The sequence below is a fragment of the Bos taurus genome, chromosome 2, assembly GCF_002263795.3.
Source record: "Bos taurus isolate L1 Dominette 01449 registration number 42190680 breed Hereford chromosome 2, ARS-UCD2.0, whole genome shotgun sequence".
NCBI classification, from domain to species: domain Eukaryota; kingdom Metazoa; phylum Chordata; class Mammalia; order Artiodactyla; family Bovidae; genus Bos; species Bos taurus.
Genome location: NC_037329.1, coordinates 135,073,649 through 135,100,415, shown reverse-complemented (window position 1 = coordinate 135,100,415; position 26,767 = coordinate 135,073,649). Strand labels below are relative to the sequence as shown.

At 57.6% G+C, this 26,767-nt stretch overlaps 1 protein-coding gene and 1 long non-coding RNA gene across 17 annotated transcripts in view; one reads left to right on the top strand and one right to left on the bottom strand.

The window, feature by feature from the left end:
• The window catches only part of ARHGEF10L (Rho guanine nucleotide exchange factor 10 like), a 169,735-nt gene that overhangs the window by 54,540 nt on the left and 88,428 nt on the right, over nt 1-26,767 (top strand). For 9 of the 16 annotated variants that reach the window (XM_024975410.1, XM_024975361.2, XM_024975413.2 and 6 more), the window contains 5 exon segments: nt 215-290; nt 8,553-8,738; nt 9,392-9,431; nt 21,157-21,248; nt 22,888-22,971. In XM_024975410.1, coding sequence (XP_024831178.1) covers nt 257-290; nt 8,553-8,738; nt 9,392-9,431; nt 21,157-21,248; nt 22,888-22,971 — 436 coding nt within the window. In that variant the 5' untranslated portion in view covers nt 215-256. 16 annotated transcript variants of the gene reach the window in all.
• LOC132343513 (uncharacterized) lies at nt 19,521-22,894 on the bottom strand. The gene is made up of 2 exons (XR_009492396.1): nt 22,500-22,894; nt 19,521-19,790 (listed from the first exon to the last, which is right to left on the bottom strand). It is a non-coding gene; the product is annotated as an uncharacterized lncRNA (long non-coding RNA).

The window sequence follows — 26,767 nt, the reverse complement described above, 5'->3', positions numbered from 1 at the left end:
AGGGTGGTGGGTGGCCATCCTGTAGCTGCTGGTCTCTCTGCAGGTTAATGATTCACCGTGCTCGCGCCATCCTGGGCTCCCGAAGCTGCTGGGAAATGGGCTGAGAGCGGCCGGCTGGCGTGCACCCGTCGGTCGCGAGCTGGTGACCCCTCTCTGTGGCTGGAACTTTGGCCTTGAACGCCCTCTAATCAGATTCCTGGCCTTCTTTTCACAGGCGAGCGGCTGGACAGTGCTGGTCTGAGCTGGGTCCCGTCTGATGGCTTCCTCCCGTCCTCTGCAGGCTGCCGCAGGTACAGTCCTCTCGTCTGGTGTCCCGCCCAGGGCCTCTGACCCTGGATGTGAATCTGGCCCCGCTCACGGTTAGCTGGGTGCCTTGGACCAGTGGCCTCTGCAACAGGGAAATAATGGGAAGTGGGCTCTGGGCGGGGGTTGCAGACTCTTCGCCTGTCCACCTGAGGGCCCCTGGGGAGATGAGCAGAAGCCCTGGGACTGTGGCGTCCTCGGGGGTAAAACTAAGAACTGAGAGCAGGAGGTAGGGGCTGGGGGTGCTGCCCATCCATCTCCATCTGCTGAGGTTCCAAAGCCAGGCCGTCTGGCCATGGCGGGGTGGCCAGAGTCGGCAAAAAAAAAAGGAAAAACACATACTTATGCTGAAAAAATTTTTTCATAGAAATTCAGTTTGATGTCCTGTATTTTTACGTGGCGATCCTAACACTGGGGCCTCAGACAGTGCCGGTAGATCCGGACCCTGGAGGAGCTGGGCTCGAGGCCGTCTGTCCCGCTGGGCCCGGCCTCCCGTCCTCTTGTTCTTCCTGGGGGCGGCCGACGGCAGAATGGTGACAAGCAAGGGCTGCTTCTCGAGTCCAACCAGCCCAGTGGCTTGGTGTCTGTCTGGCTGTCTCATCGCCCACAAGCGTGGTGTTAGTAACGACAGCCTCTCACATGTGATTGCAGGGTTTAGGAACAGGTGGGGCTCCAGCGTGTGCTAATCAATGGCTCACTGCCTGGGACATGTCATCACTGGGGCGTCAGCAGGACCGGCTGCCCGTGCCCTGCTCTGGGCCCCGGGCCCGAGCCCAGGAGGAATCTCTTCCCCCTTGAGCCTCCGTGTCCTTCTCCGCAGGGTAGGGGACCAGCGTGGTGGGCCCGCCTCCTCTGTAGCGTGGGCTGAATTCCTGGGTCCCGGCCCCCTGGACTCTCTGGGGGCTCACTGGGGTTGGCTCTCTGGAGAAGGGGAACGTCCAGGAACATCAGAGGTGTGCGTGGCTCCCTCCAGTCCTGCCGTCTGTCTGGGTGGGGAGAGCTCAGTTCAGCTCTCAGTCACCCAGGGATGGGCTGTCTGACTTTCCTTCTGATAAGGCGCCCCGGCTAGTTGGCTGGGTCCCAGGATCCTGGGAACAGAGTCTGGGGAAAAGGGCATTTCCTGATTCATGGCCATGGCTTTGGGTTCCAGGATGTCCCCGCTCCCCGTCATCGGCACCCTGCACCCTTTCTCCTCCACACCGAGGGGCCAGACGTGCAAACTACTTTATGATGAAATCAATTCAGTTTCATTAAGCAAACATTTGCTGGGCGTATCTGATGCGCAGGCTGATACCTGGTGGAAGCAGGCTCTTGGCCACTCTCCGATTCTCTGAGCGCTTCGCACCGTCTTCCCAGATAAATTCAAATCCCCCCACCTCCTTGCAGCCGTGTTCTCACCCTGTCATCCTCAGTCGCGTCTTCGCTTTGACTGGGCCACTCACTGTTGTTCTCCGCTCCTGCTGTGGCCCTGGCCGCCCCCCACCCTGAGCCTGTCAGGCCCTTGCTCACCCTTTCAGGCCCTGTGCAGGGGCAGCCTGGTGCCAAAGCTGTGCCCCAGGCCCTGGCAAGCTCAAGCCCCCTCCTCTGTTTAGCACTGGCTCAGCCTTCGGGGTTTCATGTTCTTCTCTGGTCAGCCCTTCCTGCCTCAGCCTTCGGGGTTTTATGTTCTTCTCTGGTCAGCTCTTCCTGCCTCAGCCTTGACACTGAGGCACTGCGTCTTACTTTTGTCCAATCTTCTGGTCCAGGGGCTCCTGGGACAGTTCACTGGATACTATACAGTCGCTATGGTCTGACCAGTCCATCCTAAAGGAAATCAGTCCTAAATATTCATTGGAAGGACTGATGCTAAAGCTGAAACTCCAATAGTTTGGCCACCTGATGCGAAGAACTGACTCTCTAGAAAAGACCCTGATACTGGGAAATATTGAAGGCAGGAGGAGAAGGGGACGACAGAGGATGAGACGGTTGGATGGCATCACCAACTCGATGGACATGGGTTTGGGTGGACTCCGGGGGTTGGTGATGGACAGGGAGGCGTGGCGTGCTGCGGTTCATGGGGTCACAAAGAGTCAGACACGACTGAGCGACTGAACTGAACTGATAGATTGCTGGGCTGACCGAGGCTATTTGTATTTTTTTAATTTAGCATTTACTTGCTGCATCGGGTCTTAGCTGCGGCCCGCGGGCTTTCTGTCGTGTCGGGCAGGAGCCTCTACTATGACACGTGGACTCAGTCACGTGGCTCACGGGCTTAGCTGCTCTGCAGCACGTGGGAGCTTAGTTCCATGACCGGTTCCCTGCATCTACAGCACTGCCGTGTGGACTCTCACCCACTGGACCACGAGGGAAGTCCTGCTGTTTGTACTTAGGTGGTCCAGTAAAGAATCAGCCTGCCAATGCAGGAGACCCAGGAGATGCTGCTTCGACCTCTGGGTGGGGAAGATCCCCTGGAGGAGGGCATGGCAACCCACTCCAGTATTCTTGCCTGGAGAATCCCTTGGACAGAGGAGCCTGGGGGGCCACAGTCGTAGGGTCACAAAGAGTCAGACACGGCTTAGCAAGGGAACCACAACAACAACAGAGAGAGAAAATACAAAAGTAACCTAAGTCCCTGGACACAGCCTGGGGGCCGGGTCGCCTGCGGCTGGGCCTGGTCTGTGGATGGGGAGGCGGTCTCCACCCCACCTGGGGTCAGAGCCTGGGCCGTATGACTCAAAGCGATAATAACAGTCATCACGATAATGACTGGGGCTTCCCCGACGGCTCAGTGAGTAAAGGCTCTGCCTGCAATGCAGGAGACACAGGAGATGCGGGTTTGATCCCTGGGTTGGGCAGATCCCCTGGAGGAGGAAATGGCAACTCGCTGCAGTGTTCTTGCCCGGAGAATCCCGCGGCGAGGAGCGTGGAGGCCTGCAGTCCAGAGGGTCGCACAGGCCCAGACACGACTGAGTGAGTGAGCACAGCGATAATGGTGATGGTGCAGCGACGGTGATGGTGAACAGAGCCGCCATCGTGAGGAGCTCGCGTTCAGCCCGTGAGGCCGGGCGCCCGGGGCGTCTAGTGTGCCCGTCCATCCCCCCTCCCAGCGCTCTGTCAGCCAGCTACTCCTGCTGTTCGCATTTGATGGACCAGGAGGCTGCAGCCCGAGGGTGAGATAACGCGGCACTCACACAGCAGCCAGTACATAGGAGAGCTGGGGTCTGAACCCAGGCTAGTCACTGCAGTGATGCAGGCTGCGTGCAAAGGGAATCCTCCCCACTGTCCGCCCAGCAGACTCAAGTGGGCAGGACCGTGGGCCCTGAAGCTTCCTTGGTCAGGACAGGTCTGACTCTGGCAGCCCAGAAATAGTAGTGGGCAGGGACTTCGTGGTCACTTATTCCAGTATTTTTAAAAATAACTTTTTGTATTTATTTATTTTCGGCTCTGCTGGATCTTCATGGCTGTGCTGGCTTTCCTCTAGTTAGTTAAGGCGAGCTGAGGCCACTTCCAAGTTTTGGCATGTGGGCATCTCATTTTATTTTATTTATTTCTTTATTTATGGCTGTGCTGGTCGTGCTTGCAGTGCGGGCTTTTGTCTGGTTAAGGCGAGCCGAGGCCACTCCCAAGTTTTGGCGTGTGGGCATCTCATTTTATTTTATTTATTTCTTTATTTATGGCTGTGCTGGTCGTGCTTGCAGTGCGGGCTTTTGTCTGGTTAAGGCGAGCCGAGGCCACTCCCAGGTTTTGGCGAGTGGGCATCTCATTTTATTTTATTTTACTTATTTCTGCATTCACACCTGTGCTGGTCGTCCTTGCGGTGCGGGCTTTTCTCCAGTTGCGGGGCACAGCTTCTCCCTGCAGGGCCTTCCCTTCTTGCGGAGCACAGGCCCTCTCGGGCTTCAGCAGTTGTAGGTACCGAGGCTTCGTTGCTCTTGGCATCTTCCCAGGCCAGCGATGGAGCCCATGTCCCCCGCATTGGCAGGCGGATTCTCAACCACGGGACCACCAGGGGTGTCCTGGGCCCCTCATCACGGTGGCTTCTCTGGTCGGGGAGCGCCGGCTCTAGGGCGCACAGCAACACGTCAGCAGTTGCTGTGCAAGGGCTCAGTAACGGGCTCCCGGGCTCCAGAGCACAGGCTCGGTAGTTGTGGCTTGCGGGCTCGGTTGCTCCATGGCACGTGGGATCTTCCCGCACCAGGGTCTGAGCCTGTGTCCCCTGCACCGGCAGGCAGATTCTTATCACTAAGCCACCGGGAAGCCCTTTTCCAGGATTTTTTAAAATCGTCTAAAATTGCAGCCCACAGACCTGCCAATAGGAGCATACGTGTGCATTCACCAAGTCCTTATTCCGTGCCTGTCACGTGCTGGGCACAGTACCAGATACTGGGGGTATGACAGTGAGTGAAACACCCGCCCAGGAGGCGTGCGCTCTAGTAGAGGAGACAGACAGAAAGACAGGGAAAAGTACAGCCTGCCATGTGCTGATCAGGGCCGCAGAGACAAGAGAAGAAGGCAAGACACGTCAGGAGCCCAGGTGCCATTGTGGGCAGTTCTGGTCCCCGGGACCCTCGGGAGGTGACAGGTTGTAAATAGACCTGGAGGCCCCCGAGGGCGGGAGCTGCTCCCTGGGGCAAGGGCAGCCTGGACCCCAGGACTGAGGTGCAGAGATCCAGAGGCAGTAGCAGAGCGGACGCCTGCGAGGCCCAGCGAGGATGGCCACACGGCTGCGGGGAGTGAGCAGAGGAGGGCGTCAGGAGCGTCTGCGCTACGCACTGTATGGATGTGTGTGCTGTGTGCGTAAATCCAGAACGGAAGTGTCGACAGCAACATCAAAAGTAAAACCACGTGTGAATTTTTTACCAGTGTGGTGGTGGCTGAGTCGTCAGGTCAGGTCTGACTCTTGCTATGCGATGGGCTGTAGCCCGCCAGGCTCCTCTGTGCGTGCAGTTCTCCAGGCAAGAATCCTGGAGTAGGTTTGCCGTTTCCTTCTGCAGGGATCTTTCCAACCCAGGGATCGAACTCAGGTCTCTTGTGCTCAGGCGGGTCTCCTGCGTTGCAGGCGGATTCTTTACCGACTGAGCCACCAGGGAAGCCTATTAGTATTATAAAATTTTAAAAAAGATCTTCAGTAAGCAGTTCATAAAGCAAAAAGCTTCCAGGGAGCCCCCTAATTGATTTTATGACCCCCCAGTGGGTTGAGAACCGTTTGAAGGTTACTAATTTGGCCTCTGGCCCAGCTTCTGGATCTCCTCCTGAATTCAGCATCACTGGGCCAAGAGTGCAGGGGGCTCAAGAGGGACTTCCAGGAGGCCACTGGGCTGAGCGGAGAGGGAACCAAGGCAGATCAGGGTTCAAACCTGGCTCCCCACTTTCAGCTGGTGCCCGGAGGCTTCGCCTCACCTTGAGAAGTCTCTGAGGCCTCGTGTAAAGCGGGGGTGGTTGGGAGGCTTCGGCAAGAGTCACGTGGGCTCATCGCAGGCCCTGAGTGTCTGCTTCTCCACCTCTGGGGAGGAGCTCATACCCCTGGCCACGTCACTGCCCAGAGGAGTCCACTCTGATGGCCTGGGCCTTAGGGTCCCCGCAGCTCCCAGGAACAGGGGCTGCATCCCCGCCTCAGTTGGTCTTGTTTCGGTCATCACCCCCGGGAGTCAGGGAAGGAGGGTGAGCTCCGGCTTTCTACTGTGCTCACACAGCGGAGGAAGGGGCTGCTGCTTCTTTTTTCATTAAGACTTTTTTTTGATGTGGACCATTTTTCAAAATGTTTTTATTGAATTTGTTATAATATTGCTTCTACATTTTTATGTCCCCCCCACCTTTGGTCACATGGCATGTAGCATATTAGCTCCCTGAGCAGGCATCGAACCCACACCTCCTGCATTAGAAGGCAAAGTCTTAGCCACTGGACCCCAGGGAAGTCCCGGAAGGGGCTTTTTGAATTTCATACACTTGCACCTAAAACATTCTGCTCTGGAAACCCCCCCAGTCACTGTGGATTTTTGGATTTTTCTGGTCAGAGAGACTACCAGAATCAGATACGCCCGTCTGTCCATCCGCTGGTCTGTCCACTTGCCTCTCTGCTCCATCCCCCTCCCCACCCACTTGCTTATCGAGGCATCCATGGACAATCCTGTCCTCAAGGATGTCGGGCTGGGAGGGGCAGAAAGCCCAACAACAGGTGTCATTGTGTAACACATACCGGGCAGTGTGCCAAGCGCTGCATCTACTCAAGCGTTCTCCACTGGGGGCAGTTTCGTCCCCCGGGGGACATTTGGCTGGCAATGTCTGCAGACACTTTCGGTTGTCACAGCTGGAGGCCAGAGGCCAGAAAGGCTGGTACACCTCCTGTAGTGGCCCCAACACAGAGACCTCGCAGCCTGGACACAAGGCTGAGAAACTCTGACCTACATCTCGGGTCCCATTCACGTCAGCTTTATAAGGTAGGTGCCCTTTCATCCTCTGCTCTATAGGGAAGAGACTAAGGTTCAGAAGAGGTGAAAGGCTCTCAGACAGGACCCGGCGGGCCCAGACCTCATGCCCTGACCGGCGTGACAGGAGTTGTGAGCAGTCTGCTCAGGGCAGCCCAGGGAGGGGTGATCAGCTTTAGACTTGAACCCAGCCGCTCTGTCCTTGGGTTTTAGAGTGCAAAGTTTGGACGAGGTAGCTTGTTCAGTTCCTAAGTCATGTCCAAGGTTTGCATGAGCCAGGGAGATGGGCTAAATGAACACTTGAGGTTCTGTTTAGCTTCAGATTCCAGGAAAGAAGTCTTCCAAGAAAGAAGACTGGGAGACCTCAGCCAGATGAAATGGGTGGGAAGGCGAGGGCTTGTGATGCCCTTTAGGATGGAGAGTCCATTTCTTCACCCGTTTAATGAAAGTTTCTGAGTTGTATCTGTTAGTTGCTCAGTCATGTCCGACTCTTTGTGACCATATGGACTGTAGCCCGCCAGGCTTCTCTGTCCGTGGAGTTCTCCAGGCAGGAATACTGGAGTGGGTTGCCATTTCCTTCTTCCAGGGATCTTCCCGACCCAGGGATCAAACCCAGGTCTCCCACACTGCAGGCAGATTCTTTACCGTCTGAGCCACCTGGGAAGTCCCGAATTCGACTTGTTGACTAAGAAAAAATGCCCAACCTAAAAACTGATAATTCTGTTTTACTTGGAGGACTTACTGAGGACTGAAGCCCTGCAGGATGCTCTCAGGTAGCTCTGAGGGTCTGCAGAGGACAGCGAGGAGCCAGGATGCATGGGAGTGTTTGCAAACAAAGACCAGAGAGTGAGACCCTCAAATGTCACTGTCAAGAAAACCAGGTTGATGAAGTTAGCGCTTTTCAGTGTGTGAGAGATGCAAGAGGCTGGGCTTGTTGACATCGTTTCTTCCATGTGCGCTTCAGCTGTCTACAGCCAAGTCCTGTTCTTTCCCCTGAATCCCCCCAGGGCGCACCATCGGGGTGCCCCGCATCTGCTGCCCTGGTGGCTGTCACACCCTTGTTTACCGACCTGGCTGGTGATGTCCATCTACATACCCCAGGCCGGGACCTGTCCCCTTCAAGGGGGCAGAACAAATCGTTACACATGTTACAGGAGCAGGTGAAGTAAACAGGAGGCACAGACAGAGAAGGATGTGGCAGGGGGCCGTCCCTGCCTGAGTTGAGCTCTGAGGGACGACCAGGCAGACCTGGCCCCGAAGGGGGTTTCCCAGGAGGGAGAAGCAGGCTATGAGGCCGGGAAGCCCTCCAGGCTGGGAGCAAGGCCCCCAGCCCCGCCGCAGCTACTCTGTGCCCTGGTTCCCCAAACTGGCTGTCTTCAGGCTCCAGACACTTCCGGACAGCTGCTCCCTGCCCCGTGCATGCAAAAGACAGCTCGGGGTGCCCATCAAGCCTGGCTGTGCTCATTTGCATGTATGCAAAATGCACAGATGGAAACTCACTTGTGGAAATACACCCAAAGGTGTGTGCCCGCCCCCCGCCCCAGGCAGATGCATTTATAACCCCCTGCTTGCTTACAAAATAGGGAAATAGAAAACAAGAAAGTCAAAGGCTCCCTTGTCTTCGAGCCCAGATGCACTCACCTCGGAAGCTTGTCCCTGCCCTCCGCCGACTGCCCGTCAGTCTAGAGTCCCAACCCAACCCCAGGCCCCTCAGGGGACAGGAGAGCCTCTGGCCCTCACGTGGTTTGATCTTGTCCCTGGGACCTGCCCTCACTTGGACCCCAGCTGCTCCCCCTTGCCGCCGTCTCTCTGGACCAGACGCGGCTAACTCCTCCTTCCTTCCAGGAGATCGGCTGCTTCCCGGAGGCCCAGGCCCCTCCCCCGAGGCGGAAGACGACCCTGGCGAGGGCTTTGAGTTTGACGACAGCGATGATGATGAGGACACCAATGCCGGCCCTGACGTCCCACGCTCTGCGCTGGAGACTGAGGCAGACACACCCCTGATCCACTTGGACTCCGCCCCCGTCATCGGTAAGGTGCTCTGGGAGCCTGATGTCTTCACGGCTCAGGGTCTGCAGGACTCCAGGGGGCTCGGGGCCGCCTGGAGGCTTCCGGCTCCCGTGATGCCTCGTGCTGTCCCCAGGACGCGGGGACCAAGGAGAGACTGTGGGGCGGAAGCTGCATCCCATCGCCTCCCTTGGGCCCTGGAGACTCCTGGCATGCCTGCAACATCTGGTGCGCGCTCGCATGTCGTAAATGGAAGCGACTGGCCGTTGGTTATGCTTCGGGGACAGTTACTGCCCAGGGCTTGTTTCTCCCAAGCTCCCCCTCCCCGCAGCTCCTTCCAGGGAGTCACCCCAGCTGGAGCAGCCTTGCCCAGAGCCCTGTGGGCGGGAAGGCCCCGATAAGACCGTCCCCAGGAGGGACTGGGGACTAGCCCAGCAGGAACTTCCTGCAGGCTTGGGGGCAAGGAGCTCCTTGGGGAGCTGAGGGTGGGGGCAGGCGAGAGCTGGCAGGGGGACCAGTTCTGGTAGAATGTGGGCCGTGGCCACGGGGTGGGGTCCGGCGGGACAGGCAGGGGAGCTTAATGACAGTGTGGGGCTGGGGGAGGCTGGGGATGGGGCGGGGTGTGCTGAGTCCCTTGGGCCGCCGGCCTGATGGACGCTCCTGTTCACCTCCCGCAGACCTAGAGCCCAAGCCAGAGCCCGCACAGCCCCAGACACAGTAAGTGAGCCTCCTTCCTTTGCTTTGGCGGCTGGAAAATGGGAAGAGACTGGGCGGGAGGTGTGGGAAGGGGTGGAGCTGCAGCCATAGGGGCTCAGGGCAGTCCTTGGCTAAGGACCTACTGGGCCAGAGGGGAGAGGTCAGTCCTGAAATGTGTTACTTTTTCCTTTATTTTCCCCACAAGCCTGTGAAATAGAAAGCAGGTCTTGCTCCACACCCTGGCTTTGTCCCTTGCCAGCTGTGTGGCTGGAAGGAGTCACAGAAACACTCCAAAGTCAGGCTGTGTGTGTCAGTCGCTCAATTGTGTCCAATTCTTTGGGACCCCCGTGGACCGTAGCCTGCCAGGCTCCCTCTGTCCTTGGGGATTCTCGAGGCAAGAATTCTGGAGTGGGTTGCCATTCCCTTCTCCAGGGGATTTTTCCCTACCCAGGGATTGAACCCGGGTCCCGTGCACTGCAGGCAGATTCTTTACCATCTGAGCCACCAGGGAAGCCCCAAAAGTCAGACTGTTCGTATGCAAGGTGGAAACAGTGAAGTGTCCCTTGCACTGGATTGTAGCTGGGAATTAATAGCTCTCTGGTGTCACCCGCTGTCCTGGTCTTTGCCATCGCTGTTTTTCTGCTCCCTTTCCCGTGACTGTTGTTGGGGACTCTGCCCTTCTCCACCCGGGAGCCTGCCTGAGGCAGGGCAGCCTAACCCCCAGAGTCTGGGTATTACATCACCCTCTGGGCCCAGCACTGGCCACAGTCCTGCTGTGAGTCTCAGTCCTCCAGGCCTTGGTTTTCTCATCTGTAAAGTGGGCCATTGCTGCCTCCATAGAAGAATGAACTGCTGGGTCAGACAGCCGGAGACACTGCAGGCGCCTAATCGAGGCAGTTTTACCTCTGTTTTGTCTGTGGTTTTGGCAAGTTGGACGGTGCATTTGGGGGTTGGGGGCCATACAACCCAGGTCTCTAAGAGCTCTGGTCACGGCTGCTCACTGCCAGGCTCTGGGGACCTGGGGCTTTAGGAGTCCTTTCCCCTGGCAGCTCAGATGGTAAAGAATCTGCCTGAAATGCGGGAGACCTGCGTTCAATCCCCGGGTCAGGAAGACCCCCTGGAGAAGGGAATGGCAACTGACTCCAGTATTCTTGCCTGGAGAATCCCATGGACAGAGGAGCCTATCGGGCTACAATCCATGGGGTCTACAGTCCATGGGGTCACAAAGGGTGGGACATGAATGAGTGACTTTCAGTCTCACTTCTAAGGAAAGCCTCAGTGGTTGATGGCCCTGGCATCTGGGACCTTGAGTTTAAATCCTGGTTGCTTGGGTTGGGAGGTGGGGACGATCTGAGCCTCCTTTTATTTTCTTGGAGTGAGCTGAACCTGGGGAGCTGACTCAGGCAGGTGTTGCCAACCTGGAGATGCGGCTTGTGGCCCGGAGCCCCTGGAGCCAAGGCAGTTCTGGATTCAAATTCTAGCCGAGGAGAGCTTGTTTGTGCTCATCTGCCTGATGGAGTGGGAGGCCCCAGGATGGTTTCTGCCGGGCCTGCCCCTGCATGACTGATTACGGCCAGAAATAGGGGCCAGGCTCTCCTCCCTGACTGGAGACATGAAGTGAATCAGTGCTCCGGCACTGGCCTGGCAGTCCCGTCCTGGGTGACCTCCCAGGGGTTGTGTCCCTCCTGGGTGAGCCAGGCATGAAGCCGCCTGCAAACTCCATCTGGGCAGGGATACGGACGTGTCCAGGTGGGACACAGGAGACGGGGTGCTGATGGGGAGGGGCTGGGGGGTCGTGGCTGAGCAAGGGAGTGTGAATTCACCAGTGGAGAGAGGGGAGGGGTCTGTGTAGACAAGGAAGCCGCTGAGGGGCATGTGTGTGCGTGCGTGTGTGTGTGTGTGTGTGTGTGTGTGAGAGAGAGTGTGAGAAGCTGTGTGCAGCCAGCCAGGGCTTCCCTCCCAGGGGTCTGGCTCTTGGCTTTTCTCCGGACACCCTCATTCCCTGGTCTCTGGGTCAGGACATGGCAGCCCGGCCTGGCCCTGCCCACCTCTTCGGTGTGTCCTGGAGGCTTGGTGACGGTGGCCAGAGGGGGTGTCTGGCCGGCACTGGCCCTGCCCAGAGGCCTGGTCGTGGCGGCCCCGGAGCTGGTGCTGTGCTCTGTCGAGATGGCCCAGCAGGTCACCGGGTTCTGGGGAGGAGCCCAGCCTCCACTCTACCCATGGCCCGCCCTCCACCTGCTCCTGGAGTCAGCCCAGCCCCTGTGAACACCAGCTCCCGGAGCTTCCCATCCTCCCTGAGCCCTTCGCCAGCCGGGTGGCTCTTCGCTGCCTGGGAAACTCTCTGGAAGGTGGAAATGGCACCCTGAGGAATGAGAGGCTGGTGGGGAAGCGCTCCGTAGCCACAGTGTTTGCTCCTGCCCCGCTCCTGACCAGCCTGGATGTCCCCAGTGCCGTGGGCCGGGAGGCAGAGTGCACCGGGCCGCTGAGTCCTGGCTGGGCCTGCACCCCCAGCAGCTGTGGTGGTTAAAGACCCTGCCTGCCAGCGCAGGAGGCTTAGGAGACTCAGGTTCCACCCCCGGGTCGGCAAGACCCACCCCCCCACCCCCCGCCGGAGGAGGGCGTGGCAACCCACTCCAGTGTTCCTGCCGGAGAATCCCATGGACAGGGGCCTGGCAGGCTACAGTCCTTAGGGTAACAAAGAGTCAGAGACAACTAGAGGGACTTAGCATGCGTGTGAAGAAGCATCACTTTGAGATCCCTCTCTGGGGCAAACATTCATGGCCCCGCGGAATGTTGACGTCACTGGGAGTCCGGAGACTTCCAGTCCAGCCCTTCACTTTGCAGGCGAGGAGACTGAGGGGCGGGCCTGCCCCCAGGCACCCGGGGAGCCTCCTCCAGAGTCTCTGCTGCTCCCAGCTTCGCTCCCTCCCTTCCTGGTCTCCGTTTACTTAAGTTCCAGCTCCTTCTCCAGACGGTGAATTTCCACTCTGGTCTCCTCTGGGAGAAGAGCCAGTCCAGATCGCTTTCCTTCTCTTTGTTATCCGAGAGAAAGGGGGAAAAAATTTTGATTTTCTTTCTTTTTTAAAAAAAATTTACCCCAACCTAGTCACTAAGCAAACACTGCTTTGAAAAAACAAAACTCCCAAGTGGACGACATTTCACCTCTTTTCACTGCGTTTCCTTCACGGTCCCTGCCCCGAGGCTTGGAAATGGCCCTGGGCTTTGCTGGGCTGCCTGACTCCTGAGCCTGTTAGAGTCACTGCCCCCATCCGGCCGGGCTGCTGCCTCCCCGGCGTGGGGAGGGAGGGAGGCAGGGCCGCTCCTCACCGTCTGCATCCCAGGCGGGAGCTCGGAGTGTGAAGTGAGGCCTGGAATCCGGGGTTCGAGGGCCGGGAGCTTGGTTCTGAGCTGCACGGAGCTGGCTTCAAGTCTCAGCTGTTACTCGCCAGCTGGGTGTCACTGGGAAAGTTGTTTTCTGAAAGTTCTTTTTTAATCAATAAAACGGGGATGATAAATCACTAACACGGGATGATTCTATGAGGTGTACATAAATCAACGTTTATTCGGTGCTGTCTTCTCCTGGCGTGTGTTGGCTGCTCCAGATGTATTTACTGCTGTTCTTCTGGGTCCTGGTCTGAATGTGACGTTAGGGGAACTCGCTGGGGCCTGCCCCCGAGGAGTCAGCAGCCCTGGGTCTGAGCCATCTCCCTGACTGTGCTACAGAGGATCACAGCTGGGCCGGCTGGGCCTATGTCATGAGGAGGCCCGAGACCGCTGGGGGGTCCGGTGACCTGGGCAGGGCCGCTGGGTCCATCTCTGGCCTTGAGGCCTGAGGACTTCCCCGTCCCTTCACCTGGAGGGGGGGCATTGCCTGCTGGAGGCGGCCAGGCTGATGGGGAAGCAGAGTTGAGGGCATTGATGCCAGTGTGCTGTGCTAAGGCCCCTGGGGCGAGTTCAGGGTCGTCCCCCGCCTCAGTCCAGGGGTGAGCATGGCTGGGACCGCGCCCATCCTTCACAGTGCCCGGCGGGCCGCGGCCGCCTCCTCTCTCCGCGGCCGCCATGGTAGCAGCTGCTGCTGATGGTAGCGACGATGGTGGTGGTGTTTACTGCGTACCAGGCACCAAGCTAAACGCACAGTCCCATTTGCGTCTCCCCTCTCTAGGAAGTGGCCAGTTTGTTACCCATTCACAGGTGGGGAGATCGAGGCTCAGGGAAGTTGGGCTCTGCCCCCCAGGAGTCAGACAGACCTGGCGTTGCAGACAGATTGTGCCTGTTCATTCACCAGGGCTTCTCTGAGCAGAGGCCAGCTGTTCGACCATCACGCTACCCGCAAGGGTGCACTGACGACTCTGGGTCCTCGCTCAGGACCCCAGACCTTGGTTCTTGCTGGGGGATGTGGCCGGCTCCACATGGACAACCCCCTTCTGTGTGTGTTTACTGGGGGTTAAGAACTCTGCTTCCTGTGAGAGCTGACCTGACCTCTCTGAGCTCTTGGGAGAGTAGTTTTCAGCTGTCACTGGGATGACGCATAGACCCCATCTGGGGAGCCAGGCAGAGCGGCCTCGACTCTGCCCGTGTGCTTCTGTGCTGTGCCCTTGAGACGGAAGCAGTCGGGCAGCCCCCTCCCCTCGGGCCCACACGGGGTCTTGTGATGGTCGGGGGTGGGGTCTCTCTCCTCCTGCAGGGTGGCTCCGTGGGGACAGGCGGTCTTCGCGGTGGTGGGGGGGTATTTTGTTTGCTGCTCGGTCCTCACAGCTTAGCGCGGAGCCCATCCAGGGCCGGTGCTGAAGGCATCCCCGTTGAATGAACGAGGGTTCCGATGGGCAGGGGGCAAGTAGGGTCTGCAGGGCAATTCTCAGTGTCTGTGAAAAGGAGCCCAAACTGTGCGGAGGCAGAATCTCTGAACCAGGCTCTGACTCGAGGCCAGCGGGGCGAGGGCGGGCCAGCGGGAAGGGAGGCCGCCAGCGGAGGCGCTGACCCGGCCGGTGCCGTGGGGCCAGCTGCCCCCTGAGCGCTCTGAGCTGTGCGTCTCCTCTCCCCGTGACGCAGCCCCAGGCAGCGGGGCCACCCATTGTGCCCATTTTGCAGGTCAGAACTGAGGCTTAGAGCATTGAAGCAGTTTGCCCGAGATGTGGCCCAGCTGGTCAGTAGCGGGGCTGGAGCCCGTCTGACTGCAGAGCTATCCGTTAGTGCAGCCTGCGGCATCGGCCTTTCTGGTGCACTTTGAACCCCGTGAACTCAGGGCCTCCGTGAGCGCCCAGCACGGGTTTCTGGCTCCCTGTTTTCCTGGACGCAGGCTGCCTCTCACCCCTGAGCCCTCTGGATTTGTTTGCTTTTCTTGCCCGGTTTTGCTGTCATCCCCACAGCCCTCTGCGGCCTTGGCATTTCCTGTTGGCTCCCAGCCTGGCTGCAGGGACTCTTAGTGGCTCCTGGGGGCCCTGTCCTGCCCTTTCCTGGTTTATCCAGGCAAGATGGACTGTGCTGCCCACGGGCTGGCATCACCTGGGTGGGCCCCGTGGGATCTCGAGGATTCCCATGCGGGGGGCGGGGCAGGGTCAGAGAGGGATTGAAAGATGCTGTGCTTTGGCTTTGAAGACGAGGAGGGGCCACGAGGCAGGGCTGCTCCAGAGGCCGGAAGGAGACAGGGAATAGATTCCCCCTGAAAGCCCCCAAGGAGCCAGCCCCGCCAACACCTTGCTTCTGCCCCAGTGAAACGCTCTGTGGGTGCCTGACCTCTGTGGCCGCAGGATGATGCACCGGTGTGAAGTTGCTGAGGGTGTGGTCGTTTGTCACAGCCGCAGCAGGAGACCAACGCAGCGGCCCTGGGAAGGGGGGCCGATTGTGGGTCCCCTAGTGCAGCCCGAGAGAGCCCTCACGGCTCCCAGGGGCTTGAGCAGCTGGCGGTGGCGCTGGGTTCACAGCCGGGGGGTGGGGGTCAGGCAGGGGCTCTGTCTGCTCTTCCTCCGGAGCCCCCTGCCCACCCATGTCAGCTCTTCAGCCCCGTTCTCCACCCCTCCAGCCTGCCTCTCTGTACTGAGTGCCTGCCGCGTGCCAGGCACTGTGGTGACCAAGGCGGATAGTGCTGCCCCCGGGGTGCTGATGGGCGGTGCCTGGGTGCGCTTATCAGCTCTGGAGCCGTGTAATAATGGCCTGCACGTCTTCTGCACGTATTACTCACCAGGCCCTGTTCTAAGAGACTCGCCCGCCTCCATTAATCCTAAAGACACTCTGGTGGGGGCTCTGTCATCCCCGTTTTATAGGCGCAGAGAACACACGTCGTCAGCCTGAGGTCACGGAGCCGGGAGGAGGCAGAGCCTGGGTGGCACCCCATCGGCTTCCAGACCCTTCCAGCGTCAAGCTCTGCGCTCCCACAGGGATCTGGCTTCGATCCCGCCGGCCCTCCACATCCGGGACCCGGTCGTTGTCTGATCTGCCTAACCTTCCGTGTGGTCCCTGTGAAGCGGAGGCTGGATGAGACGTGAGGACCAGATGCTGTCAGCGAGCTGCTCGCCTCACTCAGCGTCTCCGAGGGGTGCGGGTGTGTCCGGGGCGGCTCCAGGCCACCGAGGGGCCCTGCACCGGCCAACCGTTGCTCAGTGTTCCCTGGGGTGTTTGCCTTCTCCCTTTCTTTCTCTTGATTTCTTTTTTTGGTAATAGTCGTGCATGTTTATTATAGAAAAGTTGGGAAGTACAGAAGATGACATACTAAGAGTGACCTTTAATTCTAGCACTGTGTGTTCCTGCTCGGCTTCTCTGCTGTGTATATGAAGTGCGTGCGCACACACACACACACACAGACACACACACACATTTTGTGGACCCATGGTTTTATTGCATGTGCTGGTTCCCGGCTCACCTTTTGATCTAATTACAGAGGGTGAGCGTTTTCCCACGGGAAGCTGTAGTCAGCACCCCACAAGGCTCTTGGCTTGCTAGGAGAGCTGTGTCTCTCTGGGGTGTGACCTCAGAGCAGATGTCAGGCAGGGGGTGCGTGCACCCCAGGGCAGAAGGCTGGGTCTGCGCAGTGGGACCAGGGTCGAGTGTTGAGAAGGCTCCCCGGGGGTCTTGGTACTCACCCCCAGTGAGGGCTGTCTTATAGACACCATGTTGGGGGCCCCTCCTCCGACTTCCCTGGGGGTTCTGCCCCTCTCTGTTCATTCCATAAGTGGATGTGTGACCATGTGGGGGGCGGCACGGGACAGGAGGGCCCAGGACCCTTCCGTATGTGAGGTGTGGCCGGGCTGCGTGAAGAGATGAACGCGCGCAGGGACCCCGTGACTGGGGGGGTGGAGGGGAGGGGGGAGGGAAGTGGTGTCCTGGGCAGACCCTCTGCCGACAGGTCCTCTTCATCTACTCCTTCTTGGAACCCTAAGAGGGAGGTACTGCCGCCCCATTTCACAGATATGGAGACCGAGGCACAGGCTGGCACTAGCAGCTGGACATGTGTTATCACTCAACCCTCACGGCAGGAAGCAGAGCAGCTGTTCACCCTGTCGCACGGCAGCCCCGGGACGTTAAGCCGCTGTCCTGGTCTGCAGCCACGGGCGTAGCTGTGGTCTTATCCAGGGCTGCTGGCTCCGGAACGTGTGTGTCTTCCCCCTTAAGTCTCAATCCCCAGTTCTCCACCCTGTCCGGCACGTTGGAGCAGCAGGGAGCTTTAAATATGCGATCCCTGGGCCCCTCTGGACCAACAGGACGGAATCTCGGAGGCGGGGCCCGAGTCGAGTCTCAGAGGAGCTTCCCGGGGGACCACAGTGAGCGCGCTGGGAGCCTTCTGCCCAGGTGACTTCCAGGGGCCTCCTGGCGTTAATGTGCCACACGAGCTAGAAAATGGCCAGGCTGACACCTGGCAGCAGGCTTCACCCGGGCCAGCGGGGTTTGCCTTCTTCTGCGCCTCTTGGATTTCGGGAGGGTGGGAGTGGTGCTGTTGGAGGGGCGTCTCTCCAGGGGGTGATGCCGGGAGTCGGGCCGCGTTGGGCAAGCCCCGCCACCCCAGCCCTCCCTGCCGTCTGCTGCAGACTGGGTGTGCTCGAGGCCTTATAAGGCTCATGTTATTCTGGTCCTTTCAGTCCCTAAAGGTGGAATTCTTTCCTCTTTCATATTTTTCATACCTTGTCCTGAAAAGGGCTTCCCCGATAGCTCAGTTGGTAAAGAATCCGCCTGCAATGCAGGAGACCGCGGTTCGATTCCTGGGTCGGGAAGATCCCCTGGAGAAGGGAAAGGCTACCCGCTCCAGTATTCTTGGGCTTCCCTTGTGACTCAGCTGGTTAAAGAATCTGCCTGCCATGCGGGAGACCTGGGTTCAATCCCTGGGTTGGAAAGATCCGCTGGAGAAGGGAAAGGCTACCCACTCCAGTATTCTGGCCTGGAGGGAAAAGGGCATCAGGAACACTGTGTGTGTGTGTGTGTGTGTGTGTGTGTGTGTGTGTGTCTAGGTGTGTGTGTGTGTGTGTGTGTGTCTAGGTGCCTGTCTGTGCCCAGCCAGCCAGGATCCTCAGATTGTACTCATCTCAGGGGTCTTCTCCCTGCCAACTCACTCTGTGTAGCCTCTGGAAAGGGACCCCGGGAATCTGCTGAGCAACTGGGCCCACCAGCAGAGAGGCTGGGGGCACTGCCATTCTCGGAGTGGGGCTGGGTTCCATCCCTGGTCAGGGAACTAGAGCCCCATGCCACAACTAAAGATCTTGAATGCCCTGTGCCCCAATTAAGACCTGGTGCAACCAGATAGATTTTAATTTAAAAATAATAAATAAATGCATAAAATAGGCTGGGGGGGGCGGGGGCATCCGTCATCACTGAGTGTCCCCCGAACGAAGGGACTGACGGAACGGGGCGACCAGGACAAAGCAGGTCCCTGCTGTCACAGGACACTCACCCCCTCGTCCAGGCTCATCCCCGGAGAGAGAGGAGGTGGGCTCAGAAGGCGCCTTGAGCCCCGAGGTGGCCTCCTAAGTCTGAACGCCGCCTTCGGGGCCTGGGAGGCCGCTCTTACCCGTCCCGCCTCCTCTTTCCCGCCCAGCCCCTCCTCCTCAGTTCCTCTCTGTGCACTTGGCTCCTCTCCTTGGCCTCTTTCCCGCCCAGCCCGTCCTCCTCGGTTCCTCTCTGTGCACTTGGCTCCTCTCCTTGGCCTCTTTCCCGCCCAGCCCGTCCTCCTCAGTTCCTCTCTGTGCACTTGGCTCCTCTCCTTTGCCTGCAGGTGACAGTGACCTCACCTTGTAAGACGGTGTCATCTAGTGGCTGGCCTTTCTGCACCTGCAGGCTGAGAGGCATTAGACGTGCAGGAAGCTCAGATAAGGGCGAGATAATTGGCCTCTTATTGCTTTTTTGTGGCTCTTTCATTATCTAAAACCTTTGCGGAGGCCCCAGGAGGCGTGTTTGCCCGCAGGGAGAATTAGATTTTGCTGCCAGGCAGCAGCGGGGAGGGGCTGGCCCTGGGTGGGCACAGGGTGGGTGGGGCATGGCTGTGGCACGCAGCCAGAAGGGCCAGGGCAGGTGGAGGCCCCCAGCCTCATCTCCTGCCACGCCCACTGCTTCCCTCGCCTGGGGGGTCTCTTCCCTCCCCCGCCTGGTGTGGGGGCAGCAGAGCTGGGGTCCAGGATAAGACTGTGCAGGTAAATGGCGGCTCTGGTGTTTGCTGGTCAGGTGATCTGGGGCAAGGTAACTGCCTATTCTGAACCTCACCTTTCTCATCTGTAAGATGGTCATAGTAGGACACGCACTTGTCCTCAAGCATTCTGCAGAGCCCTGGGTGCAGAGGAGATACTCCAACGTGCAGGGCAGGTGGGGTGGTGGTCTGTAGCCAAGCCTGGGAAGGCCTGTCCACCCACGGGCACCAGCCTCTTCCTTCCTTAGGGGCTCCTGGTCTCTCTGCTTCCTTCGGCCATGGGGACAGTCAGGGTAGGCGTGAAGGTGACTGTTAGACCCCGCTTCCCCACCCAGGAAGGCAGGACCGGTACCCTGGCAGCTGCTCAACAGAAGCCCGAGTCCAGACCAGCATCTGTAGCTGGGCCAGTGGCTTAGACCTACGCTGCCTTGCTCAGGGGCCACTAATCACATGTAGCTATTTAAATTACTTAAAACGAAATGAGACGAAAAAATAAGTTCACTGTGTTTTGGTAATGTGCAAAACAGGGGTTCATATTTTCAACCCAACCGTGGCTTTTAGTATGTCATAAAATATTTCCAGATCCATTCTAAAGCCATCTGACTTCACCCGCAAACACCCACATCCGTTCTCGATGTCATCTTTCGAAATTGTCCAGGGCCTGCTGTGTCCTCTAGTGGAGACGCCTGGGTGCTGGGTGTTACGATTCCTCCAGGACGGAGACTTGAACTTGTGTCTCTGACTCTATGTCTACGCTGAGTGCTCTTTCTCTCTTTCTGAAAAAACGGGTGGGAGAGTAGTCAAGCATGGGCTTTATTTTATTATTATAAAATATTTATTTTATTTACTTTTGGCTGTGTCAGGTCCTAACTGTGGCCCACAGGCTGTTTTTTTGTGGCACAGGCCTCTCTCTAGTTGGGATGGGTGGGCTCAGTGGTGGTGGCCCGTGGGCTTCGTTGCTCCTGGCATGAGGGATCTTAGTTCCCCGACCAGGGATCGAACCTGTGTCCCCTGTACTGGAAGGTGGATGCTTAATCCACTGAACCACCAGGGAAGTCCCCTGAGCTTGGGCTTTTAAAAAAACCGCAAGCAAACCCTTCCCACCTTGGGGTAGTTTCAGATTTGCGGAGACACTGTGAAGCAGGCAGGGCTGCACATACCCCCCCGCCCCGCACCCCCAGGGCTGACGTGCAACACGAGCACAGGCTACGCGTCAAAACCAAGAAATCAGCGTCGCCGCCTCACCACTCCCCGGACTTCTGACTTTACCTGAATCTCACTGTTTCTCTGCCTGCGCTCTTCTGTCCCGCGACCCACTCAGGGCTCACGTGGCGTTCAGTCGTCATTTACCCTGCTCTGCTCTGCGACACTTTCTGGGTTTGTTTTTGTTTGTTTCACGATCTTGAGAGAGTTGAGGTGTAATGGGCAGGTGTTTTATAGAAATGTCCCCCAGTCTGGGTTTGTCTGGTGTTTTTCTCACGATTCGCCTGGGGTTATGGGCTGGGGTCAGAGCCCCACAGGGCTGAGCACCCTGTCGTGTCATATCCGGGGACACAAGACCTGTGTGGTGTCACTGGGGATGCTCTCTTGACTACTCGGTTACACTGGAGTCTGCTCTTTCCCCACTGCGTTCCCTTGGCGTCTCTCCTCCTAGGAAGCACATCTCTGGTCCAGCCCATCCTCAAGTGTGTGTGGGGATGAAGCCCTGCTTTCTGTGTGCAGTCTTTTGAAACTTTGCAGGTCCTTGTCATTCAGATGCAGCACTCCCCACCCCCAGTCATAGCCTCCGTTTTGTATGTGGAGACTGGGGACACGGAGATTCCCCCCAGGTCTGCCCTGGATGAGGAGAGTCAGGGTGCCCTGGCCAGGAGCGCATCTGATCCTTGTCAGTTATCACAGTGAATATGTTTGACCTTTATGCTCTTGTAAAGCAGCAGGTCGGCTTTGCAATGCCTTCTAAAGGTGAGGACGCCAAGGGGGGAAGGGGCTTGTCCGTGGCTGACCCAGCCGTGGCCTCCCCAGTCCTTCTGACTCCCAGCCTTGGGGGTGAGTGGCCCTGTCACCTGGTGAGGAGCTGCCCGAGGCTTCGAGGAGCCAGCTGTCTCGCCCTCCTGGCTCACGGCCCCGTTTCTCGGCCTGCAGGAGGCCGGCCGCTGTGAGCAATGGGGACGCTGTGGACGCAGCTTTCTCCGAGGTCCAGCGCTCCGGCTGGAGGCGGAAGAGTTCCCGTCGCAGTAAGTCCCCCTCCCTACCCTGCCCCCCAGGTCTCAGCCCCAGGAGGCTGGTGCCAGGAGAGCCCCCCTTCTCTAGGCCAAGGGAGCTGATTCGGGCTCATGCTCCCTGAGGGGCTGTCCTCGCTACATGGGCTTAGTGGCAGCTCTGAGGCAGACGGGCCACTGCCCACCCATGAGACTCGCCCCTTTTGCCACCCTGGAGCCATGGTCCCGGAGTAGATCACACATCCAGCTGTTCATCTGTCCCCTTCCCCCTCAAGCTCCTACAGGTCGATCTGGGTGGTGCGTGTTCCCCAGTGCCCAAGATGAGGGGGTCCCTCTGACAGCAGTACCAGACACATGGGTGGGCTCTTACGGTGCAGAGAGCAGGTGCCAGGAGGAGGGTGGGAGCTGAGAGAGCCCACGAGGACCGAGGCAGAGTGCAGAGAAGCAGGCGTCAGGGCCAGAGTGTTCAGATTGAGGGCGAGGGGACGCCTGGCACCGGGGAAGCAGTGAGCCTTGGTGTGGTGGAGGGGAGGGTCTAGGGGTGAGCAGGGCCCGGTGAGGCTGCCATCTCCCCAGGTCCTCCCAGGGTGTGTGGGGGAGGCCTTGGAGGCCCTGCTTTCCCGAAGGTGCCAGGGAGACAGCCATGCGGCCATGTCTGCATTTCAGTCACATCACTGATACTCTGGGAGAAGGTAGTGGGCTGGAGGCTGTCCAGGGGAGGCAGGTGACATCTGGAGCTAGGGACCTGGAGAGAGGTGGGCAGGTCTGAGAGCCACTTTGGGGGCAGAATCTGTGTTGATGGGGAGGGGCAGTGAGGGTCCTACAGGGCTTTGGGGACCCTGTGACCACAGGAGGCAACACAGGAGGGAGGAACTTCAGAGTCCATCTGGCCCTCTGTTCCTGGAAGGCCTGTGGGGTGAGGACAGGCTCCCCTCAGGGGTGGGGGCTGGTTTTCCAAAGCCTCTCTCTGCAGGGCTGCACGTCCCTAAAGAGGGCAGAGACTGGGCACACAATTTTAGGGGGCAAGACCTCTGTAAATATTCTGTTTTGGGAGCTACTAACATGGGCAGGGTGTGTCTACCCAGCAAAGTGTTAGGAGAATAGCATGCTCATTTGCTGAATTTTTTTTTTTTAACCAGTCAGGACCCCACTGGCTGAGTTTTGGGGGACTGTCCTTAACCCCACTCTCCAAATCCCATCATCCCCTGCTCCGTGCCATCCTGTGTACTCAGGGTGGCTGCCTTGCCCTCCCCCACCGCTGGGTACCAGGTGACTCCTTTGGGGCAGTCCTGGGGGCCTGGGCGGCTGAAGAGGCTTCCGGGGCCCTGCCGGGGCTGGGTCCGCTTCAGGTTCTCTGCAGGTGCGATCAGCCAGGTGCGCAGGCCTGCTGAAGCAGGCGGGGCTTCCGCAGCCTCTGGGAGGGCTCCTTGGAGGACTGGGGGCGGGAAGAGGCAGCTGTCCCAGTCTTCTGAGAGCAGTGGCCGGCGGGGGCTCCCCAGGGGCCGGGCTGCAGGCTGCTGGCCTGTCCGGGCCGCGGGGACGCGGGCGGGCGGAGCGAGCTGCCAGCTGGTGCAGTCCTGATGTCAGTCTGGCGGCCGCCTCCCGCCCGGCGCCACAACCTCATTCGTGCTCCCTCCCTGTCCTTCTCTCGCAGTCGAGCGGTTTACTTTCCCCGCCGTGGAAGAAGATGTGATTTACGACGACGTCCCCTGCGAGAACCTGGACGCCCAGCAGCCCGGTAAACCTCTTCTCTCTGGACAGAGTGGGGGACGGAGTGGGGAGGCGGGCCCTGGCGAGGGTCTCCTCCTGCACTTCCTGCCTGGCCCTACCCGGCGCATGGCCCCTCCTCCCTGTTTTTAAAAACTGCTGCAGTCAAACCGGGAAAGTGGGAGCCGGCTGCGGGCTGGCCGCCTGGGGCGGAGCTAGGGCTGCATGGGCGGGGCTAGGGCTGCATGGGGCGGGGTTGGGGCTGCATGGGTGGGGCTAGGGCTTCAGGCTAGGGCTTCAGGGGCGGGGTTAGGACTTCAAGGGGGCGGGGTTATGGCTCCACGGGGGTGGGGTTAGGGCTCTATGGGCGGGGTTAGAGCTCCATGGGGGCGGGGTTAGGGCTCCATGGGAGCGGTATAGAGCTTCCAGGGGAATATTGGGGCTTCAGGGGGTGGGGTTTGGGCTTCTCTGGCAGGGGGTTGCTGGGTTGTGGATCCCCGACTGTGTCCGATTCTTTTCTAAGTCGTATCCCACTCTTTTGCAACCCTTATGGACTGTAGCCCTTCAGGCTCTTTTGTCCAGATTTTCTAGGCAAGAGTACTGGAGTGGGTTGCCCTTCCTTCTCCAGGAGATTTTCCAGACCCAGGGATCGAACCCGTGGCTCCTGCCACATTTCCAGCATTGCAGGCAGATTCTTTACCGCTGAGCCATTGGGTTCTGTGGATCCCCAGGCAAGTCATTCACTTCTCCGTGCCTCCATTCCTCCTGAATATGGGTTAATAGTTCAGACATCCCAGGGCTGTTGGAAATGACAGATTGTTAAAGCTGAATGCAGCAGGGAAGGCCTGGGAAAGCCTGGGCCCTGCTCTGAAGACAGGCCCCTGGTGGGCTGGGAAGGTGGGGAGATTGTGGCCACAGAGAGTGCACAGGGCAGAGAAGGGCCAGTCCTGCTGGCACAGGCCCACATGCTCACCTGGCTAGAAGGAGGACGATCCAGGGAGGAGGGGTATTTAACATCCATTCACCGTAAGAGCATCTTTGCTTGAACACGCCAGCGGCTCTTCATGGTTTGTCTCATGTAATTTGGTTTGAAACTTTGACTTACGCCGTGTGTGTGTGTGTGTGTGTGTGTGTGCGTGTGTGCTCAGTCACTCTTTGAGACCTCATGGATTGTAAACCGCCAGGCTCCTCTGTCTGTGAAGTTTTCCAGCCAAGAATACTGGAGGGAGTTGCTATTTCTTACTCCAGGGGATCTTCCTGACTCAGGGCTCGAACCCACATGTTTTGCATGTCCTTCACTGGCAGGTGGGTTCTCTACCACTGCGCCACCTGGCAAGCCCCTTGACTCAGGGTCAGTTCAGTTCAGTTCAGTCACTCAGTCGTGTCCGACTCTTTACAACCCCATGAATCGCACCACGCCAGGCCTCCCTGTCCATCACAAACTCCCGGAGTTCACTCAGACTCAAGTCCATCGAGTCAGTGATGCCATCCAGCCATCTCATCCTCTGGCTTCCCCTTCTCCTCCTGCCCCCAATCCCTCCCAGCATCAGAGTCTTTTCCAATGAGTCAGCTCTTTGCATGAGGTGGCCAAAGTACTGGAGTTTCAGCTTCAGCATCATTCCTTCCAAAGAAATCCCAGGGCTGATCTCCTTCAGAATGGACTGGTTGGATCTCCTTGCAGTCCAAGGGACTCTCAAGAGTCTTCTCCAACACCACAGTTCAAAAGCATCAATTCTTTGGCGCTCAGCCTTCTTCACAGTCCAACTCTCACATCCATACATGACCACAGGAAAAACCATAGCCTTGACTAGACGGACCTTTGTTGGCAAAGTAATGTCTCTGCTTTTGAATATGCTATCTAGGTTGGTCATAACTTTCCTTCCAAAGAGTAAGCATCTTTTAATTTCATGGCTGCAATCACTATCTGCAGTGATTTTGGAGCCCCCCAAAATAAAGTCTGACACTGTTTCCACTGTTTCCCCATCTATTTCCCATGAAGTGATGGGACCAGATGCCATGATCTTCGTTTTCTGAATATTGAGCTTTAAGCCAACTTTTTCATTCTCCACTTTCACTTTCATGAAGAGGCTTTTTAGTTCCTCTTCACTTTCTGCCATAAGAGTGGTGTCATCTGCATATCTGAGGTTATTGATATTTCTCCTGGCAATCTTGATTCCAGCTTGTGTTTCTTCCAGTCCAGCGTTTCTCAAGATGTACTCTGCATATAAGTTAAATAAGCTGGGTGACAATATACAGCCTTGACGGACTCCTTTTCCTATTTGGAACCAGTCTGTTGTTCCATGTCCAGTTCTAACTGTTGCTTCTTGACCTGCATACAGATTTCTCAAGAGGCAGGTCAGGTGGTCTGGTATTCCCATGTCTTGAAGAATTTTCCACAGTTTATTGTGATCCACACAGTCAAAGGCTTTGGCATAGTCAATAAAGCAGAAATAGATGTTTTTCTGGAACTCTCTTGCTTTTTCCATGATCCAGCAGATGTTGGCAATTTGATCTCTGGTTCCTCTGCCTTTTCTAAAACCAGCTTGAACATCAGGAAGTTCACGGTTCAGGTATTGCTGAAGCCTGGCTTGGAGAATTGTGAGCATCACTTTACTAGCGTGTGAGATGAGTGCAGTTGTGCGGTAGTTTGAGCATTCTTTGGCATTGCCTTAGAATGCCATTGACTTAGGGTATTACTTCCTTATTCTCCAGTGGAGGAAGCTACAGAGGCAGGGCTGGGATTTGAACCTGGGTCATTTTGACTCCAAGTCCAGTGCTCTGTCCCTTCACTCCAAAGGATTTGGATGGCATTTTATGATAGATGAAGCACAGTTGCTCCCCCTGTTCAATCAACCTGAGAGATTGGTTGGGTAGGGCCTATGGCTCCAGTTGACAGTCACATCAGAGAGGGTTAAGCCACCAGCCCCAGATCACACAGCCAGAATTCGAATAGACATCTGTTTGGTCCTGCTTTTTCTACAACACGATTCTGCCTGTCTTCAGGGGCTCCCCATCTCAAGCCCCTGCATTTGAGGAGCACCCACTCCCTGGAAAATCCCATGGATGGAGGAGCCTGGAAGGCTGCAGTCCATGGGGTTGCTAAGAGTCAGACATGACTGAGCAATGTCACTTTCACTTTTCACTTTCATGCATTGGAGAAGGAAATGGCAACCCACTCCAGTGTTCTTGCCTGGAGAATCCCAGGGACGGGGGAGCCTGGTGGACTGCTGTCTATCAGATCAGATCAGTTGCTCAGTCGTGTCCAACTCTTTGCGACCCCATGAATTGCAGCACGCCAGGCTTCCCTGTCCATCACCAACTCCCAGAGTTCACTCAGACTCATATCCATCGAGTCAGTGATGCCATCTAGCCATCTCATCCTCTGTCGTCCCCTTCTCCTCTTGCCCCCAATCCCTCCCAGCATCAGAGTCTTTTCCAATGAGTCAACTCTTCACATGAGGTGGCCAAAGTACTGGAGTTTCAGCTTTAGCATCATTCCTTCCAAAGAAACCCCAGGGCTGATCTCCTTTAGAATGGGCTGGTTGGATCTCCTTGCAGTCCAAGGGATTCTCAAGGGTCTTCTCCAACACCACAGTTCAAAAACATCAATTCTTTGGCGCTCAGCCTTCTTCACAGTCCAACTCTCACATCCATACATGACCACAGGAAAAACCATAGCCTTGACTAGACAGACCTTTGTTGGCAAAGTAATGTCTCTGCTTTTGAATATGCTATCTAGGTTGGTCATAACTTTCCTTCCAAGGAGTAAGAGTCTTTTAATTTCATGGCTGCAGTCACCATCTGCAGTGATTTTGGAGCCCAGAAAA